This window comes from Symphalangus syndactylus, chromosome 1, assembly GCF_028878055.3.
Source record: "Symphalangus syndactylus isolate Jambi chromosome 1, NHGRI_mSymSyn1-v2.1_pri, whole genome shotgun sequence".
Taxonomy (NCBI): Eukaryota; Metazoa; Chordata; class Mammalia; order Primates; family Hylobatidae; genus Symphalangus; species Symphalangus syndactylus.
Genome location: NC_072423.2, coordinates 104,122,312 through 104,140,426, shown reverse-complemented (window position 1 = coordinate 104,140,426; position 18,115 = coordinate 104,122,312). Strand labels below are relative to the sequence as shown.

The window sequence follows — 18,115 nt, the reverse complement described above, 5'->3', positions numbered from 1 at the left end:
TCGCTCTGCCGCCCAGGCTGGAGTACAGTGGCGCGATCTCGGCTCACTGCAAGCTCTGCCTCCTGGGTTCATGCCACTCTCTTGCTTCAGCTTCCTGAGTAGCTGGGATTACAGGCGCCCACCACCACGCCTGGCTAATTTTTTGTATTTTTAGTAGAGATGGGGTTTCACCATGTTAGCCAGGATGGTCTCGATCTCCTGACCTCGTGATCCACCCGCCTCAGCCTCCCAAAGTGCTGGGATTACAGGTGTGAGCCACCATGTCTGGCCATAGCTGGCTAACTCTTAACTGCCCTCAGGATGTAACTCAAACAGCACCTCCTCTAAGAAGTCTTCACCAACATTCTCCCATCCTCCTACCCCAGAGCAATTCAGACATACCTCTGATATAGCAATGATCACACTTGATTATAATTATTGGTCACCTGCTCTTAACTATAAACTTCCTGAGGTCAGGAATTGAATTTGCATATGACATATGAGCCTTCATCACAAAGGCATTCTAAGGTAGTTCCCAATTATTTTGAGATTCAACAATAAAATTCCAGAAAGTAAAGAAAAATTTTAAAAAGAACTATTCAACATAAGGGCATTGTTAAATAAGTTATAATTGGCTGGGCACAGTGGCTCACACCTGCAATCCCAGCACTTTGGGAAGAAGCCAAGGCGGGTGGGTCACCTGAGGTCAGCAGTTTGACACCAGCCTGGCCAACATGGTGAAACCCCGTCCCTACTAAAAGTACAAAAATTAGCCAGGGCGTGGTGACATGCGCCTGTAATCCCAGCTACTCAGGAGGCTGAGGCAGGAGAATTGCTTAAACCCGGGAGGAGGAGATTGCAGTGAGCCAAGATCGCGCCACTGCACTCCAGTCTGGGCAACAGGAGAGAGACTCCGTCTCAGAAAAAAAAAAAGTTATAATTACCTGCTGGATGGAATATTATCTAGACAATTCAGAGATAATTTAAAATGTAAACACTCCTTCTATGTAGCCTAAAATAAAATCAGAATTAAAAATCAATATGTGAACATTTTATAGTTATGCAAAAAATGCACATGAGCAAAGATATAAAGGGAACATCACAAAATTCTATTGTTTTTTCATGTTGACATTATGGGTGATTTCTGTCCTCCTTTATACATTTTTTAGTTTTTTTTTTTTTTGAGATGGAGTCTCGCTCTGTCGCCCAGGCTGGAGTGCAGTGGCATGACCTCAGCTCACTGCAAGCTCCACCTCCCGGGTTCACACCACTCTCCTGCCTCAGCCTCCCGAGTAGTTGGGACTACAGGCACCTGCCACCACGCCTGGCTAATTTTTTGTATTTTTAGGAGAGACGGGGTTTCACTGTGTTAGCCAGGATAGTCTCAATCTCCTGACCTCGTGATCCGCCCACCTCGGCCTCCCAAAGTGTCTAAAATGGCCAGGCGTGGTGGCTCACGCCCGTAATCCCAGCACTTTGGGAGGCCGAGGCGGTCGGATCACCTGAGGTCAGGAGTTCAAGACCAGCCTGAACAACATGGTGAAAACCCTGTCTCTACTAAAAATACAAAAAAAAATTAGCTGGACGTGATGGTAGGTGCCTGTAATCCCAGCTACTTGGGAGGCTGAGGCAGAAGAACTGCTTGAACCTGTGAGGTGGAGATTGCAGTAAGCTGAGATTGCGCCACTGTACTCCAGCCTGGGCAACACAGCAAGACTCCCTCTAAAAAAAAAAAAAGAAAAAGAAAAAGAAAAATGAGTTGGGGCTTGGTGGCTCATGCCTGTAATCCCAGTTCTTCAGGAAGCCAAGGCAGGCGGATCGCTTGAGCTGAGGAGTTCGAGACCACTCTGGGCAACATATCAAGACCTCGTTTCAGTTCTAAATTTAAAAACTATGTGTGTGTGTGTGTGTGTGTGTGTGTGTGTGTGTGTATATATGAATAAATGAAAAATGTAAAAAGAAACTTCCAAAGAACTTCAGGGTATTACCACAACCTTCTGGAAGCAGGACACTCACTCTGCAAGTAGCAACACAAGCCCCTTAGGCTGGCACAAGTAGCGGGGGTGCTCCTGGGCTCACTAATGAGCTCATGATGGCTGGACCAGCCCTATGCAGGTCAAGAAAGTACTTGCACCAAATACACAGTTCACTAATGGTATCTTACAAATCCTTGTGATCTCTTAAAAACAGTCCCTTGTAAACAGTAACCAGGAACTAAATGCACGCAGATCCCCAGCACTTGGAATCAATTAGCCACAAGCATTAAAAGGTCAAAACAAGTGCAGTGAGTCATTAAGTAACTTGCTCAACCCAGTTTGCAGTTCTGATGGCAGCTGAGTTGAGAATTAAAGAGCAGAAAGAAAGGAAACACACACAAAAAATTCAAAATGAAAGTTTCCACTTTCACTTGAGAGAATCAACCTCCTACCCTGTTATATTTTCAGTCCTTGGCTAACTTTAAACTCCCCCTACCAATTTGAAAATAATGTATGCTAACTTTAAATTTTCATACATTACAAAAGTGTATAAAATTAAGTACAAATGCCCTCATTTCCCCAAGTCTATCTCCTAGAAGTAACAACTGTTAAGTTTGTTCTAGCTCTTTCCAAACTTTTTCCATGCATTTGTTAACATTCATAGAAAACTGAATGTTTTCTCTTTTTTTTTTTTTTTTGAGAGGGAGTCTAACTCTGTTGCCCAGGCTGGAGTGCAGTGGCACGATCTTGGCTCACCGCAAGCTCTGCCTCCTGGGTTCACGCCATTCTCCTGCCTAAGCCTCCCGAGTAGCTGGGACTATAGGCGCCCGCCAGCACGCCCAGCTAATTTTTTTGTATCTTTAGTAGAGATGGGGTTTCACCCTGTTAGCCAGGTTGGTCTCGATCTCCTGACCTCATGATCCGCCTGCCTTGGCCTCCCAAAGTGCTGGGATTACAGGCATGAGCCACTGCGCCCGGCCGCGAATGTTTTCTCTTTCTACTTGACAGTATCTTGAGGTGAAATTTACATAACTCAATTACTTTTTTTGTTGTTGTTTTTTTGGAGATGGGTCTTGCTCTGTTGCCCATACTGGAGTGCAGTGGTGCAACCATAGCTCACTGTAACCTCAAACTCCTGGGCTCAAGTGATGCTCCCACCTCAGCTTCTTGGGTAGCTGAGATTATAGATGAGTGCCACTGCTAAGCAAGTGCCTGGCTATTTTTTTTATTTTTAATTTAGTAGACATGGGGTCTTGCAGTGTTGCCCAGGTTGGTCTTGAACTTCTGGTCTCAAGAGATCCTCCTGCCTCAGCTTCCCAAACTGCTGGGATTACAGGCATGAGCCACTGTGCCCAGCATACAATTAACCATTTTTTTAGTGAACAATTCAGGCTATTTAGTATATTCACAAGGTTGTACAACTACCATCTCTATTTAGTTCCAAAACATTTCCATTACCTCAAATTCACTTATTCTTTTTAATGGCTGCAGAATTAGTATCCTTCCCATAGTCTGGACAGACCTATTGATTTAATCAATCCACAACTGATGGACATTAAAATTGTTTCCAGTGTCTGGCTATTACAAAAAGTGCCTCAGTGAACATGCTTTGTGTATTTGTGCTGATACTTCTAAAAGGCAGGAATTCCTTAAGTGGAATTCCTTGGTCTAAGAAGTATGAACATTTTAATGTTTGAGATGTACCACTGAGTTGACCTCCAAATAGGCTATTCAACTTTATATTCCTCAGATAGGTACGTAATAGTACACTTTGCTCACACTCTCATCAACAAGGTATTATTATCAATCTGAGAGGTTAAACAACTATACCTTAATTTCAGTTTTGTGTTTTGAAGGTGAGATTGAGCATACTTTAATTAACTTATTTAAAAATTTCCCAGAGAGTTGGAGATTGTCTTCTGCTGCGGCATGGGAAAAAAAGAGAGCAGTAAGCTGTACTAGGTGAGCTCTGTCACTACGAATTTCTTGCTTTGCGTTTCCCTAGTGATCGCTGGGCTCGGGGTACTATGGGGAATATCACAGAGGGTCTTTTATGTGCTTTGCCTACACTTAGCACTTCTGATATATTCTCTCTGATTCTCACAACCACCCTGCAGGTTGGGGGTTTATTCCCATTCTACTGAGGAGGAAACTGAGGTTGAGGGAGGCTAAGATGCAAAACCAGATCTGTTTGGTTCCAACAGAGCCTGAGCTTTCTACTATGGGGAATGCATCTACTGTTTACATGCAAGACATGCATTTTGGGGAGGTTTCAATGAGATAGGATCCAGCTCCTGCCTTCTAGGAATATAAATCTAGTTAAGGAGAGAGAGAGAATGCATTTGCTCAGTTCTAGGAATAATGGCTGATCTCTGACCAATCAAACTTCAAATTTACACCTTTAATTAGGCTGGATTAAAAGAAACATTTTTTCTTACTCCACTCAGAAGGGACTGGATGTTGAAAGAAGAATCCCAAGGGAGGAATAAAGAATGCCAACCATTTGTCCAGGTGAGGTTACTGACACCTGTAAGTCTAGCACTTTGGCAGGCTGAGATGGGAGGATTACGTGAGGCTAGGAGTTTGATACCAGCCTGGGCAATGTAGCAAGACCCTGTCTCTATAAAAAAAGAATAATAATAAAAGAATACCAAACCAGTGAGTGGTCAGCAGCTGGCTGGCCCCGGGGAAAAGGGGCAGCAGCTGGTCTGGTCTGGGGACAGCAGCTGGGTGATGGGCAGGTGTTCATAATAGTACTGACCACATACCATGAGCTACCCCTGAACCCATCACCAGTACCACTGGGAAAAACTATATGCGAGAACTAGAGTTGAGGGAGGAACAGGCAACTACTACTAGAAGAAAAAAACTCCAAGAGGATGCCTCTTTAGAGAGAAGAACAGCCACATCCCTATCAGCATCCCTGCCACTGTCCATCTACACACCCTCTGCCCTTCTCTATTTTTCTCTATATTCAACATGTGCTGTATTTATAGGTTTGTATGTTTCTTTCATGTCTATTTCCTTCCAATAGAAGGTAAACTCCTTGAAGGCAGGCATATCTACCTGCTCAATTCACTGATGGATTCATCAGCAACTGATATAGTAAGATCTCAACAACTTTTCCTTAATGATTAAATGTTATGCTTGTTATGTGCTGGGCACTGTGAGGAGAGCTTTGGAGCCCTGCTTATCTGAGAGGTAAGGATTCTGTCCCCTTTACAGATGAGGAAACTTGAGGCTCAGAGAAGGTGACACTTTGCTGAAGGTCACACAGCTAATGAATGGTGCTTTATTATTTAAAACCTGGTGGTAAGGTGACTGTCAGAATGACAATCCAAGTCTGGTCTATTTCAGGGCAACCCCCCTGCCCCAATATTTAACCAATATCCTACCCTAATTGCCCTAGGATAAGATTCATAGTGTAGAGGGGTACATGTGCCCAAATAAATGAACTGTAGTTTACTTCTTGGCCTGTAGAAAGTTTCTCAACCTGGCCATCACAACATTTTGGACTACAGATTCTTTATTGTGGGAGGCTCTCCTGTGCATTGTAGGATATTTAGCATCATCTTTGGCCTCTAACCACCAGATGCCAGCAGCATAGCCAGCCCAGTTATGACAACCAAAACATCTCCAGATATTGCCAAATGTTCCTGGGGTGAGAAACGCCAGTCCACGGTAAGTAGGAAAGGCCCACCTCAAAGTGAGGGACCTGGCCTTGGGCAGGACCACATAAAAACAGAAGCACATACATAGATCTCCCTGGGTGTGGGGATGCTGGGACCGGAGTGAAAAATATTCCAGGACAAGCAAGAGTTTCCATGAGGGAATCTGGCCTAGCAAATGAGTCAAAAACTGAAATCTCATAATTGCTGGCAGCTAAAACAACAGTGACCATAAAACAGAGACAATGGTGCTCATGTTTATGCCCAAGCTGGATATGTGGAAAAGATGCTGCAGATGCAAAACAGACTGTCGGGGGTTGGGGAAGGGGGGTGGCATGTGCGCTTTACACGTGTCAGAGGAAATGTAAACCCAGCAGGTAGACATGATGGGACAGATCTGATTTGTTAATGCCGCCTGTTCAGAGGAGTCCTCCCTTGCCCTTTCCAAAAACCGTTTTCCACAGCCACAGATAACATGCTCCAATAAAGTATTCAAGCCAAGGAAATTCTCCACACTTACCATCCTAACCATATTGCTATTTTGTAGCAGACGGTTTATTATCAAGGATTGGAGGTTGGGGTGGGACTGTAAGAGGAAAACACTTTCCTGTGTTACCACTGCGGTGGGTTAAACCAAAATGCACAGCAATAATGGCCAGGACAGGAAAATGTTAACCAACAGCATCCTGGAGGAGTCTCCTATGAGGCTCCATTACAGAAATTAATGTTAAGTGAGAAGTAACACTTCCCAGCTGTGTGGTCTCTGTCACATTTGACCCTCATGCTAATCCTAGGAGAGGCATTGGGCACGTCCTTGTATTTTTCTCCTTTTAACAGACGAGAAATTTGAGTAGCAGAGTGGTAAGTGACTGGCACAAGTTAAGTGTTGGAATAGGAACTGAGTGCAATTGTTTGACTCCAAAACATGGATCTGGGTGAAGAACATAGGCTTTGGAGTAAAACAGTCATGGCTTCAAGTTGATTCAATGGCTGAGAGACCTTTCATCTCTCTGGGTCTCAGTTTCCTCATCTCTAAAAGGTGCATAGTAATAAGTACCTCACAAAGTTGTAGTGAGGATTGGATAAGATAAAGTACACAAGAGGCTTGGCCAAGTCCCTGGCACTCGGTCAGCAGGGATGGTAGTTACCTATCATTGTCATACCACAGACCGCACTGCCACTATTAGTGCTTGTTTATACGTGCTTTCATTCATTAGCAAACAGCAGACACATCTTTCTGAACTACCTGGACCAAATGGCTAATAGAGGGACTTCCATTAGGATAACTCCTAGGGAAAGAAAAGCCCTCAGCAGGACACTGTTGTTTATAAAAGATCTGGAAACAGCCTAAAATGTTCTACAATAGGGATTAAACAAATTACTCTGCAACAATAAAAGAGAACCTTAAACGGTTGTTAAGAAACATTCTTTTTGAGAAAAGCTTAATGATAAGGAGAGAGCCTCACATGCAGAGTTAAGTGAGAGAAGAAAGATCCCAATTTGAAATACAACAAAATGTTAACAAGGGTTACACCCCTGGATGGTGGGACTATGGATAATTTTTGTTTTCTTTTTAAAATTTTATTTTTAATTTTTTGATTTTATTATTATTATTATTATTATTTTTTTAGAGACAGGGCCTTACTATATTGCCCGGGCTAGTCTTGAACTCCTGGCCTCAAGCAATCCTCTTGTTTCAGCCTCGCAAAGTTATGGAATTACAGGTGTCAGCCATTGCACCTGGCTGATTTTTATTTTCATCTTTTAATTCTCTACATTTATTTTCTAGACTTTCTTTAATGAAGAAATATTAACTAAGAAGAAACACGGTCAGTTGACGAACGCGAAAGACAATGAACACTGAGTTAGAAATGGTGCAATAAACATAAAACCACGTATTTAGAATCTGATTCAGATTGATGCACATTAAAACCAAGGTAAAAGGGCACCCAATTAATTCATAATCAATGAATGTCAAACCTCAAAGACTCAGTACAACAAGAAACCCTTCTGTAGCTTGGAGATATTCTGAGTAGAATGAATGAAAAGCTGAAGAAAATATTTGGCTTAGGTGTGGAGAAAATATTATACAATTTGCATAGTGCAAGTCCCAAATTAGGAAGGCTTCCAGAGGCTTGGGGCAGTGGCCCAACATTTTCACTGGGCTCCCATAAAACGGCTTTTGCATGAGAATGTTAATGACAAAATATTCCACAAGCTGAAATGGAAATGATGACTCTCCCTGCCACAGAAGGTGAACAGCAGTGAGGTGGGATGCTCCAACTCAAAAGTCTGGTGACTATTTTTAAATTCTGGCAAACTTCAGGCTTTATGATGACCAAACTTTGACTTTTTGTGATAAGCCTATGGCAGGAGAGGCACTCTGAACACCCTACAGAATCCCAGCTCTGGCACTTACTAGCTGTGTGACCTTGGGTACAATTTTAAACCTTCAGATCTCTCCCTATAAGTGGTGATGAATCCTATCTTGCAGAGTTTTGGAGAAGATGATGTGAGGCCATGAACATAAGGTAAGGTACTTTGTGCAGAACCTGGTCCATCATAGATACTACACTAATGAATGTTATTACTAAATAAAAAATGACAAGCTTTAAATTACAACAGTCAACAATTTTTTTTTTTTTTTTTTGAGACAGTTTCGCTTTGTTGCCCAGGCTGGAATGAAGTGGCATGATCTCAGCTCACTGCAGCCTCTGCCTCCCGGGTTCGAGCAATTCTCGTGCCTCAGCCTCCTGAGTAGCTGGGATTACAGGCGCCTGCTACCAAGCCTAGCTGATTTTTTTGTATTTTAGTAGAGACAGGGTTTCACCATCTTGCCCAGGCTGGTCTTAAACTCCTGAGCTCAGGCAATCCGCCTGTCTCGGCCTCCCAAAGTGCTGGGATTACAGGCGTGAGCCACCGCACCCAGCCCAATATCAACTATTTACAGTGGCTTCCAGGAACAGTAAAGAACAGTAATATTCTACTACTCCAGGAATAGTAAAGAACAGCTTAGAATCAGGAGTTCCTCTTGAGATGGACTACAGATAACTTGTCAGCTATACTCTCCAAGCTTGTCCAACTCGCCTTATTTTGTTGTTGTTCTTTTTATTTTAGGCTTTTAGCAGCCTGAAACCATGGTTTTTAGTTTCTGTTTCTAGTGATAAGCGGAAAAGAGGGATAAGGAAGGGGCTTTACTGGCCCAACCAGAAAGAGAAACTAAGAACCCATGACTGTATCCTCTCCCTTGGATACCCATTAAAAGACAGTCTGGTTTCTGGTTGCTTTCCCTAACACACATGTGCCATCCACCCCCAAGCTCATCTCCATGTCAGCCAAATAAGTGAGTTACAGAAAACTTATGACCTTGGACCAAGGGACAAAGTTTGAGGTCCTTGGAGAAGGAAATCATGGTTGCCAGACATGGAAGTCAGCACATATGCTTGGGTAATTTCTTACTTATTATTTCTTATATCTAGATGGCATCAGCCATCCCATATTCCCTTCTTAAGCCTGAAATGCTTTCTCCCTTTCATCTTTATCATCTGTGAGCCATTCCAGGCCCAACCCAAATCCCTCCACCCTTGCTAGGCAGCCTTCCTTGACAACCCCTCAGGCCACTGCTAAACTCTCTGTAGTGTATTTTATCATAGAAGATTTTCTAACCTTATTCATTTTTATCTGGTTGCAAAGGTAATACATATTAAAAAATTCAAGTATAACAAATATATAATGAAAAAAATCAGTAGTTCCATCTCATTTCTTTTCTTTTTTTTTTTTTTTGAGACAGAGTCTCGCTCTCTCGCTCTGTCGCCCAGGCTGGAGTGCAGGATCTCGGCTCACTGCAAGCTCCGCCTCCGGGGTTCACGCCATTCTCCTGCTTCAGCCTCCTGAGTAGCTGGGACTACAGGCACCGGCCATCACACCCGGCTAATTTTTTTTTTTGTATTTTTTAGTAGAGACGGGGTTTCACCGTGTTAGCCAGGATGGTCTCGATCTCCTGACCTTGTGATCCGCCTGCCTCGGCCTCCCAAAGTGCTGGGATTACAGGCGTGAGCCACCGCGCCCGGCCCATCTCATTTATTTTCTATTCATCTGTAATTCTTACATACTGGGGAAAAAAGGAGGAGAACACAAAATAAACAAAAGAACTGCAAAAGTATCTTATAATTGTATTCTCAAGAGACAACAGAAAAAAAAAAAGAATTTGACGTTCCTGGTTTTTTATCCTATCCATATACTAATATGGGTGTATATTATTAATTGGGACAGTGGTTTTGAACTTTCCCCCAATTTTCTTCCCCCACTTGCTAATATACCTTAGACAACTTTTACCAAGGAGAACTTTTACAATTCTCTACAGCAGGACTACCTACCTTTCTGTATTGACTATCTCCCCATTAAGTCTAGGCAGAATAAATAACACAGTAGATCCAAAGAACATTAATGGAGACCACTAATTTATCATATGTTCATGCTGCATCTGGGTTGAATAAAATAACTCCCTGATTTAAGGGCCAGAGGATGGAGCAATGAGAGGCTGTGGTTGCTAGAAACCCTTCTTTGCCATAGCAATACTTCCTGGAGGGGCTACAACTGGGGGAGGGGACACATATTCTATTATGAAGTAGCCCAGCTGAAGGAGATGGGCAGGGCCCCATCACTAGGCTGGCAGCCACTGCCAGGCCCTGGAGAGAGCTTAGGAAAAGCAATGGCTGCCTTTTCTAGTCATAACAGTGATAATAGTAGCAAGTACTAATTTTTGAGCACATCCTAAGTAATGTGTAGTATTAGGCACTGTGGATACAGAGATAAGTAAGACATCACCATGGCTTGCATGGAAAACCCAAGGGGCCCCTGGGAAGAGCTATCTTGCAGGATATCACAGCAAAGAAAAAAACTGTGGCAAAAGAGAAGGAGAAATGTAAGAAGTCTAGATTTAGATGTGAAAACAGAAAAGCAATTCTATCCAAAACTGACACACATCAAGAACAGATGCCTTGCTGTATCAATGGCCTTTAGTAGTCACACCCTTTGACCAGAATTCCACTTCTAGTAGTATAATCAAAGGAAAGAAAGAAATTCAGACATACACATGATCAGGATGCTGAAAGCACTGTTATCTATAATGATGAAAAAACAGAAACAAATGTTCAACAACAGGAGAGTGATTAACTAAACTGTACATTCTTTTGATGAAATGCTATACGAGTCCATTAAGAATCAGGTCTGTGGCCAGGTGTGGTAGCTCATGCCTATAATCAATCCCAGCCCTTTGGGAGGCCAGGGTGGTAGGACTGCTTGAGACCAGGAGTTTGAGACCAGCCTGGGCAACATAGTGAAATTTTTGTCTCTATTAAAAAAAAAAAAAATCAAGTCTTTGAAAAGTACTTAATGACATGAAAAATACTCTTCTATTGTAGAGTTATTTTATACTGTTAAGACCAAAGGGAGTAAAAAAATAGCATATACAGTGTGATAGTGATTTTGTTTTAAAAAATGCACATGCAAGTATAGTAAAGGGTAAGATTGCCTGAGTATGTACCAAAATATTAATGGAAGTTTTTTGGTGATGGGAAGTAGGATTACAAGTGACTTTTATTCTCTTTTATGTGCTTCACTATATTTTTCAATATTTATTTATTTATTTTGAGACGGTTGCACTCTGTTGCCTACGCTGGAGGGCAGTGACATGATCTCAGCTCACTGCAACCTCCACCTCCTGGGTTCAAGTGATCCTCCCACCCCAGCTTCCAAGTAGCTGGGACAACAAGTATGCGCCACTATGCCCAGATAATTTTCGTATTTTTTGGTAGAGAAGGGGTTTCACTATGTTGGCCAGGCTGGTCTCAAACTCCTGACCTCAAGCGATCTGCCTGCCTCGGCTTCCCAAAGTGCTGGGATTACATGCATAAGCCACCATGCCCAGCCCCATCATATATATATATATATATATATATATATATATATATATATATATATAATTTTTTTTTTTTTTTTTTTTTTTTTTTTTTTTTTTTTGAGACAGAGTCTCACTCTGTCACCCAGGCTGGAGTGCAATGGCGCAATCTCTGCTCACTGTGACCTCTGCCTCCCGGGTTCAAGTAATTCTGCCTGCCTCAGCCTCCACAGTAGCTGGGATTACAGGCATGCGCCACCATGCCCGGCTAATTTTTTGTATTTTTAGTAGAGATGGGGTTTCGCCATGTTGGCTAGGCTAGTCTTGAACTCCTGACCTCTGGTGATCCACCTGCCTCGGCCTCCCAAAGTGCTGGGATTACAGGTGTGAGCCACTACACCCGGCCTCAATATTTAAATGATGTTATATTATCAGAAAAGAAAGCACAATAGAAGGTAATTTAAAGAAAAGGACAAATGCATTTAAAAAATTCAACATAGTTATTTAATATAAAAATATTCACAGCCTAAATATGTGTTAATAGGAAATTGGTTATGTAGAATAATGTATACTTAGCCCATAAAGATAATATTTTCCAAGAATAACTGTGACATAATACTCCCGCTAAGCTAAATAAAAACTCCTTGCCCAGCCAAATAACAAAGGGAGGAGGAAAATAGAGAGATGGAACAAAACACACTAAGCAAAATGAAAAAAAAAAAAAAAAAAAAAAAAGACGACAAAATCCAAGGCACAAAGCTTTAAAGGAAATAAACAGGAATATTTAATCCTAATAAAAGGTGCAACTCCCACAGGGGGCTATAATGGTGACAAATTTGAACATTTGTGCACCTAACTGCATAGCTTGGAAATGTGTGAGGCTGAGACCGACAGAGATGCAAGAGAAACTGATCATCCACAGTCACTGTGCGAGGCTTTAACCTAAAAGTGAGCAGATCACCCAGACAGAGATAAGGTTGAATAGACTGTGAGGAACCCAAAACTAGGCTCAGAGTATGTGAGCTCTGCACCTATGCCTAGAATAGTGCTAGAGGGAAATTGGTAAACTATTAATGGATTGTTTTGGAGTTGGAAGACTATACGTGTTCTTTTTCGCTTTCTCCTTTTCTGCATTTGTCCATAATGAATATTCACTTTTATAATGGAAAAGGAAAAAGTGCAAGTCCAAAGAGAATGAGGGGCTACATCACAACATCATGAACACAACATTCCACAGCATGTGCTGAACTCAGCTCAAATGAGTCCAGCAGCCGTGCACAGCTGTGGACAGGGAGAGGCAGGGCTCAGGGAGCGACTGGCCAAAGGCGAGCTCGCCTTCGTCACTCCACACCAGAGGAGTGCATGAGGGCCCCTTTCAGAGCTGGGCCAGATTTTCCTCTCAGGCAGGCCAGGGAGGGGATTTATAGGCTCAGAGGGATCCAGACATCTGTGCTTGAGTCTACCGGCAGTGCTAACCTTCCTGGTAAGAAGCAGACAGAGCGCCATGCAGTCAGGCTGTCCCTCCCCAGCGTCCACAAATGCTGCCTTTGTGTTGGGGCACAAGCCCCCAGCCCATATGGGCACAGGAAGCAAGAGAGAACAAATCCTGCAGTGTCTTGCTGAACTGTGGCTGCAAGGACCACTCACATGTGTGACTGGGCTTTTAACATTTTTGGAAGTGGCTGCCAGCCCAGAGCTCTCCTGATATCCTCCTGGGCTAACTTGTGGTCTCCCGAGGAACCAGTGGAAGGACTGCTAAGTGTTCCAGCACTGATTAGAGCACCGTGTTTGGGCTTAAGTCATCTCTTCTATAATTAAAAGAATCCAACCTGAGAGACATAATTGAATATCCAAAGGGATATATATGTCTCTAAGGTGTCAGAAGCCAGGGAAAAGGAATACTGCAACAGAGAACCAAGCTGCTCAATTACAGCCTTGAGTCATTTTTGGAATAGAAAAGGCATAAATAATACACACATATGGGTAATGGATGGCTGCTGAGAGGTTTGGGGCAGCTGATACACTCTTTGTTCTCTGTTTCTCCCTTATTGGAAAGGGAACCAAGACTTAGACAAGATCGGAGAGGATGTGAAGTGAGCCCACTGAGCACCCTTATGGGGCCAGCTCTTCCCCCGCATCCTTACTGCTCCCAGGCCCATTAAATCAGCATCCAGCCAGGCACAGTGGCTCATGTCTGTAATCACAGCACTTTGGGAGGCTGAAGTGGCGGATTACCTAAGGTCAGGAGTCTCAGACCAGCCTGGCCAACATGGCGAAACCGTCTCTACTAAAAACACAAAAATTAGCCAGGTGTGATGCTGGGCATCTGTAATCCCAGCTACTTGGGAAGCTGAGGCAGGAGAATCACTTGAACTCAGGAGGCGCAGGTGGAGGTGAGCCGCGATCATGCCACTGCACTCCAGCCTGGGTGACAGAGCAAGACACTGTCTCGAAAATAAATAACATAACATAAATAAAATAAAATATCAATTAGCACCTTCTCTCAGTCTAGCTGGTGAGGGAAACTATTATTGAGATGCTAGGGCTGGAAATAATGCCATAGAAGTTGCACCATGGGCACCAAGGTGAGTTACAAGAAGACATGTGGGGACAAGCTGGCATTCTCCATGCTTTGCAAATCATTCTGCAAACATGGCTGCTAACTCTGCATACAACTTGAGGGGTGTATTTCCATTCACTGTCCCCCCAAGGACACACTCAAACATAAGCACATTGCTCAATTCTCTCCATATCTATGTACATTACCATTATGAATAACTCTTCTGTTTCTGCTGGGTTGTTTCTGGCCAATATATAAAGCTTAGAGTAAGCTATTTATCACGATATTTGAAAAAATTAAATTAAAAACTTATTTTGCACTTTGGGAGGCCCAGGCAGGTGGATCACTTTAGGTCAGGAGTTTGAGATCAGCCTGGCCAACATGGAGAAACCCCATCTCTACTAAAATACAAAAAATTAGCCGGGCATGGTGGCAGGTGACTATAATCCCAGCTACTTGAGAGGCTGAGGCAGGAGAATCGCTTGAACCCGAGAGGTGGAGGTTGCGGTGAGCTGAGATCGTGCCATTGCACTCCAGCCCGGGCAGCAAGGGTGAAACTCCATCTCAAAAAAAAAAAAAAAAAAAAAAAAAAAAAAAAAAAATTATTTTGCCAAAAAAATCTTTGAGGTTTTAAAAACCAATTTCCACATGTCAGATCCTCCTTTGGGTCTGGCTTTCTCATCCTTGTTTGGCCTCAGTCTGCTGGATTTCAGACATGGCTTGATTTTTTTCTGTTCCAGTTCTCTAGGTCAATGTAAATTTCTGAGGTGAGCAAATGTTTCCTGCACTGTTCCCTGTGAAGGAACCCCAGAAACAGAAGAAAGAAATTTTGCCTGAGAAGCCTAGGAAGCCAAAAGAAAGATTTTGAAGGTGTGATAACAGATCTTAAAGCAGCCAGGGCTGGGCTGTAGTGGGAGGCACAGATTGTGTTCATCCTAGGCCCAGGAGCACAAACACAAAAAGCCTACCAACTAGGCAAGGCAGTGACGGAGAGTAAAGGGCCAGGTATTAGAAGGGCAACTGGGAGAGGTGGGGACATTTGTAGGTGATGGTTGGCTGGCTGCCTAGGTCTAGCTCATTACTGCCATGTGGGAACACAGCACTGCAGCAAACCTACCAAAAGGCAATTCTATTATATCTGGAACATAGTAATATGAGGGCAGGAAGAGCCTAATGCCTGATGAGGGCTCATTCAACACTGATTGAATGAATGAGGGCCTTCCTGGGCAGAGGGTGGACTGTCCTGGGAGCAATAATGGGAAGAGATGGCTGGTAATTTGGAGGTCTCATAATCAAGGGAGGAAATAATTGCAGGGTGAACTTGAGCCACAGCCACTGGGATGGAGAGGAAAGGGTGAAATGCAGTAGACATTCTAAAGAATTTTCAAAAAGCAGTACTCAGTGAAAGACCAGATGTGCAGGACTAGGGTGGTGATGAATCTTCCAGGGGATGCCTGTGATGAACTTGTCGAGAGGGCTGAAGGACTGGTCACAAGGGAGAAAAGGTAAACACATCCTTCTTCACTAGTTTCAAAGCCCTTCATCTTGCTCTCCCAGACAACCTTATTTTCTCTTTCCTCCATTCTCCCACAAAAGGGATCAGGGGATTAACCAGGGATCCAGAGGCCCAAGTGCTGAGAGAAACAGACCCAAACCTATAGCTAATTAGGTGGGGTATTCATTCAGGAGAAACTGCAACAGAGTTAACAGAGGAACGGGCAGGGCAGGGGAAAAGCAATGGAGAGGAAGGGCATCTCAGGAAAGTGGCAAGAACCACTTGGGCTATGTGGAGTCACGACATATTGGCTATATGGTAGTCAGGCAAGGACAGAAAGGGCTGAGGGAGAACCTCAAACACTTCTCGAGTCATGGATTTTCACAGCATGAGGCATGCCTTGGTTTCTGGTGCCCAAGTTTTCTTAAAGACTCAGAAAGCAGAGATATAAAATATTGCCAAGGAAAAGTATTCAGGACAAATACATCACAGACTCAAGACTGCTGCTCAGCTAAACCAGGTGAGCCTTTTCATGGCATATTTTTTGTGGGCTTCAATCTAAAAGAAAATTTGTATAATTATCAAATTGGGTCCAAGGACTTGGATAAATCTCAACGTTCACTTTAAAAGATACACTTCATCAACAGTTTAAGAACAATTATAACTACTTGTTAACTAAAAAACTATCATAGTAGCTAATATTTACTACTTAGTTAACTAATTCGAAGATTAATGATTGCTAACTAAGGGCCAAGGAGTTATGCTATGCCCTTTAAATGCACTGTCTTGTAAATCTTTACAATGATTCCATGAAGGTTTGGTGGCATCATGGCAAATTTACTCATAAGGAATAGAAGCAAGACCCATCTGTAGGACGAAGTATGGAAAAAAAAATTTTAATAAAAAATAAAAGCAAGACCTAGAGATGTTAAGTCACCTGCCCAAGGTGAGCCGAAGTTAGAACCCAAGGTACTTCCACTCCGAGGTCCTTAGGTCCTCGTTCTAAGCCAAGGGTCAGCAAACATTTTATGTAAAGGGCCAGATGGTAAATATTTTTGGCTTTGTGGGCAATATGGTCTCTGTCACAACTACTCAATTATGCCATAGTACAAAGCAGCCATGGACAATAAACAGATGGGCATGGCTATGTTCCAACAAAACTTTATTTATGCATACTGAAATTTGAATTTCATGTAGTTTTCATGTGTCACGAAACAGCACCATTCTTTTGACTTTCCCCCAAGAATTTTAAAAAGTAAAAATCAGGCTTAGCTTGTGAGCCATAAAAAAAACAGGTGGTGAACTGGATTTTCTCCACCCAATGCAGTTTGCCAACCCTGGCTGAAGCTACTAGGCTCTGTTGCCCTCCAGCTAACATCATGTGCTGCTTTCCTCAGAAGGCCCATAGATATTTCAGGAAAAAAATCGCGTGAGAGTATGTCTGGATGGGGCACATAACTCTGAAATACAATTGTGGGGAAAGGCCCAACTACAACAGCTCTGGCTCTGCATGACCCTTGACTGCAACTTGAAAAACATCTTTCTTCCTCCAAGTCTCCTCACTTGCGCTCTTCTATTGAAATAAGCATTGATTCAGGTCACTCTGAAACCAGGGGAAATTCTAGGTAGGCTGGGGATGTTCCCTCCCATACACCATGATTTCCTGCAACCATAGGCCCTGTGTTCCCTTCTTACCTGCAGGGTTTGACTGAAGCGCTTTAATGGCGTGGCCTTCACGGGCGGGATGAGGTTTGCTAGTGACGTGACTCGGGAAAGGGGTTTGACCCGTTTATTACTAGGCTCCTATAGAGTTAAAAAAAAAAAAAAAAAGTAAAATGTCAAGGTCAATTGCAAAGACAACATAACTCCACCATACAACTGTGTTCCACTCCACGAGGTACTGGCTGTACACTGATCTATGGAATATAAAGTGTCACGTCTCACTCTGGCTGTACGGAGATGACCTGGCTTAGGAGGCAGGGAAGTAGAAATGGCAGGCAGGGGATGTCAACAGAGGCAGTATCTGGGAAGACAGGAAAGGAGCAGGATCTGCTCCTTATCCCTCACCCTCAGTATCTGCCAGCTTTTAATTCAGAAGCTTCCACTTAGTAGAATCAGTCTCCCCACCCCTTCTGTAGAGAAAAGCAGCCTCTGATTTCTCACCCAATGACCTTGTCTTTTGTTGCTTCTGGTTTCATCTTTTTAAAAACCTTTTCCCCATCTTGCCTAAAGCCACTCTTATGCAATGGCTTTCCTACAGCACCAAGATTGTTTTCTTAGTTCATTAAATTAAAAAAAGATTTTTAAAAAAGAAGTTCTATTACTGCGCTCTTAAGAAAGCATCTTTGTATCTACAGCATATTTGAAATGCACATATATTTATAAATTATAACCAGACAGCAAAAGAAAATGTACAGAGAAAGAGCCCTACCACGGACATCGGTTTCTATACCATATATAGCCACAAGTTTTGAAAATCACCTCCACATAAAACATTATTTGCAAATCTGCAAGTTACTTCAAACCAGGCTGATAGGT

At 42.9% G+C, this 18,115-nt stretch overlaps 1 protein-coding gene across 11 annotated transcripts in view; it reads right to left on the bottom strand.

Moving 5' to 3' along the window:
- ARHGEF3 (Rho guanine nucleotide exchange factor 3) overlaps window positions 1–18,115 on the bottom strand; it is a 361,980-nt gene that overhangs the window by 30,644 nt on the left and 313,221 nt on the right. For all 11 annotated transcript variants that reach the window (XM_063645526.1, XM_055273347.2, XM_055273309.2 and 8 more), the window contains one exon: window positions 17,273–17,380. In XM_063645526.1, coding sequence (XP_063501596.1) covers window positions 17,273–17,380 — 108 coding nt within the window. The remainder of the gene's footprint in view (window positions 1–17,272; window positions 17,381–18,115) is intronic.